The following is a 2,045-nucleotide window of genomic DNA, read 5'->3' as shown; positions in this document are numbered from 1 at the left end:
TGGGATTACAGGCACGCACCACCATGCCCAGCTAATGTTTTTGTATTTTTAGTAGAGACGGGGTTTCACCATGTTGACCAGGATGGTCTCGATCTCTTGACCTCGTGATCCACCCTCCTCGGCCTCCCAAAGTGCTGGGATTACAGGCTTGAGCCACCGCGCCCGGCCTAATTTTTTAATTTTTAATTTGCAGTTTTGCTATGTTGCCCAGGCTGGTCTCCAACTCCTGGGCTCAAGCAGTCCTCCCACCTCAGCCTCCCAAAGTGCTGGGATTATAGGTATCACCCACCATTCCCAGCCTACCTTGCAGATTCTTGATCAGATTGTATTTTCTGGCCCTTAATGTTGGCTGAGGCCATGTGACTAGTTCTGACAAGTTGTAAGGGACCTGCCTTGTGTCACTTTTGGGCCGGATCATTTAGTTGCTGGTGCGAAACCTTCCAGAACTCTTTCCTGTTGGATAATGATTGATAATGTTCAGGATGCTGGCTTTCCCTTCAGTCTGGATCCCTGAATAACCCTAATAAACAAAACTCTCTTGTACCCCTGTATTGAGCATGTATTATGAGCAAAAAATAAGCGATTATTGTTATAAACCACTAAGACTTAGGGATCGTTTGTTTTAGAATCATACCCTAGCATATCCTGACTGGTACATGTACGTTCTTTCAATATCAATTTGAGTTCTTTATTATCAGCTAAAGTCAAACTAGAGGGTCTTCTAAGAAGAAGATACTGTTTCATGTGAGCTGTTGTGAATAGGGAGAAATACAATAATTTAGGGAAAAAAGCCACAAAATAGTAACTTCTCACTTGATTTTTAGGATAACTTTACTTTTGCAGGTAACTGGAGCTTTCAAAATGTTTGCCAAAGCAACAAAGAATTTTCTTAGAGAAGTTGATGCTGATGGTGACCTGATTGCTGTATCAAATTTGAATGACTCTGATAAGTTACAGCTTCTAAGTCTGGTGACAAAAAAGAAGAGATTCTGGTGCTGGCAGAGACCCAAGTACCAGTTTTTATCCATCACCCTTGGCGATATACTCAAAGAAGACCAATTTCCAAGTCCAGGTATGTTTCCTTGGATATATTCTATAGTTAGTCCCAGAACAGATGATGATTTTTTTTTTTTTTTTTTTTTTTGAGTCTCTGTTGTCCAGGCTGGAGTGCAATGGCATAATCTTAGCTCACTGCAACCTCCGCCTCCTGGGTTCGAGTGGTTCTCCTGCCTCAGCCTCCTGAGCAGCTGGGATTACAAGTACTCACCACCACACCCAGCTAATTTTTGTGTTTTTACTGAAGACAGGGTTTCACCATGTTGGCCAGCCTGGTCTCAAACTCCTGACCTCAAGTGATTCACCCAATTTGGTCTCCCAAAGTGCTAGGATTACTTGACCTCAGCTCACTGTAACCTCCGCCTCCTGGTTTTTAGGTGATTCTCCTGCCTCAGCCTCCCAAGTAGCTGGGACTATAGGCATGCACCATCACACTCAGCTAATTTTTGTATTTTTAGTAGAGACGGGGTTTCACCCTATTGTCTAGGATGGTCTCGATCTCTTGACCTTGTGATCCGCCCGCCTCAGCCTCCCAAAGTGATGGGATTACAGGCGTAAGCCACCGTGCCCAGCGATGATTCTTCTTTTATGCATGTATTGCCTTGAGTCTAGATAGTTAATAATGAATTCTCATTTGTCTGTCATCTTAAAAACATACCCTTTCTTAAAATGACCAAAATTCTGCAGGCCTGACATGACACACATTGTGTGCGCCTCCACACCCAGCTAATTGTTTCATTTCTAATTTGGAGTTTTGCTGTGTTGCCCAGGCTGGCCTCCAACTCCTGGGCTCAAGCAATCCTCCCACCTTGGCCTCCCAAAATGCTGGGATTACAGGTATCACCCACCATCCCCAGGTTTTGTAATAGTGGTTTTAGTATAAAAGTAAGACATGCTGGTGGCGCGTGCCTGTAATCCCAGCTACTCAGGAGGCTGAGGCAGGAGAATTGCCTGAACCCAGGAGGCGGAGGTTGCGGTGAGCCGAGATC

General features: G+C 44.6%; 1 protein-coding gene across 2 annotated transcripts in view; it reads left to right on the top strand.

The window, feature by feature from the left end:
* The window catches only part of GSDME (gasdermin E), a 62,199-nt gene that overhangs the window by 8,250 nt on the left and 51,904 nt on the right, over window positions 1–2,045 (top strand). For both annotated transcript variants that reach the window (XM_017527004.2, XM_017527003.2), the window contains exon 2: window positions 844–1,072. In XM_017527004.2, the coding sequence (XP_017382493.1) occupies window positions 862–1,072 (211 nt within the window). In that variant the 5' untranslated portion in view covers window positions 844–861. The remainder of the gene's footprint in view (window positions 1–843; window positions 1,073–2,045) is intronic.

This window comes from Cebus imitator, unplaced genomic scaffold (genome assembly GCF_001604975.1).
Source record: "Cebus imitator isolate Cc_AM_T3 unplaced genomic scaffold, Cebus_imitator-1.0 Scaffold45, whole genome shotgun sequence".
Lineage (NCBI taxonomy): Eukaryota > Metazoa > Chordata > Mammalia > Primates > Cebidae > Cebus > Cebus imitator.
The sequence above is the reverse complement of the archived record's forward strand: the minus strand, read 5'-3'. Positions and strand labels throughout refer to the sequence as shown.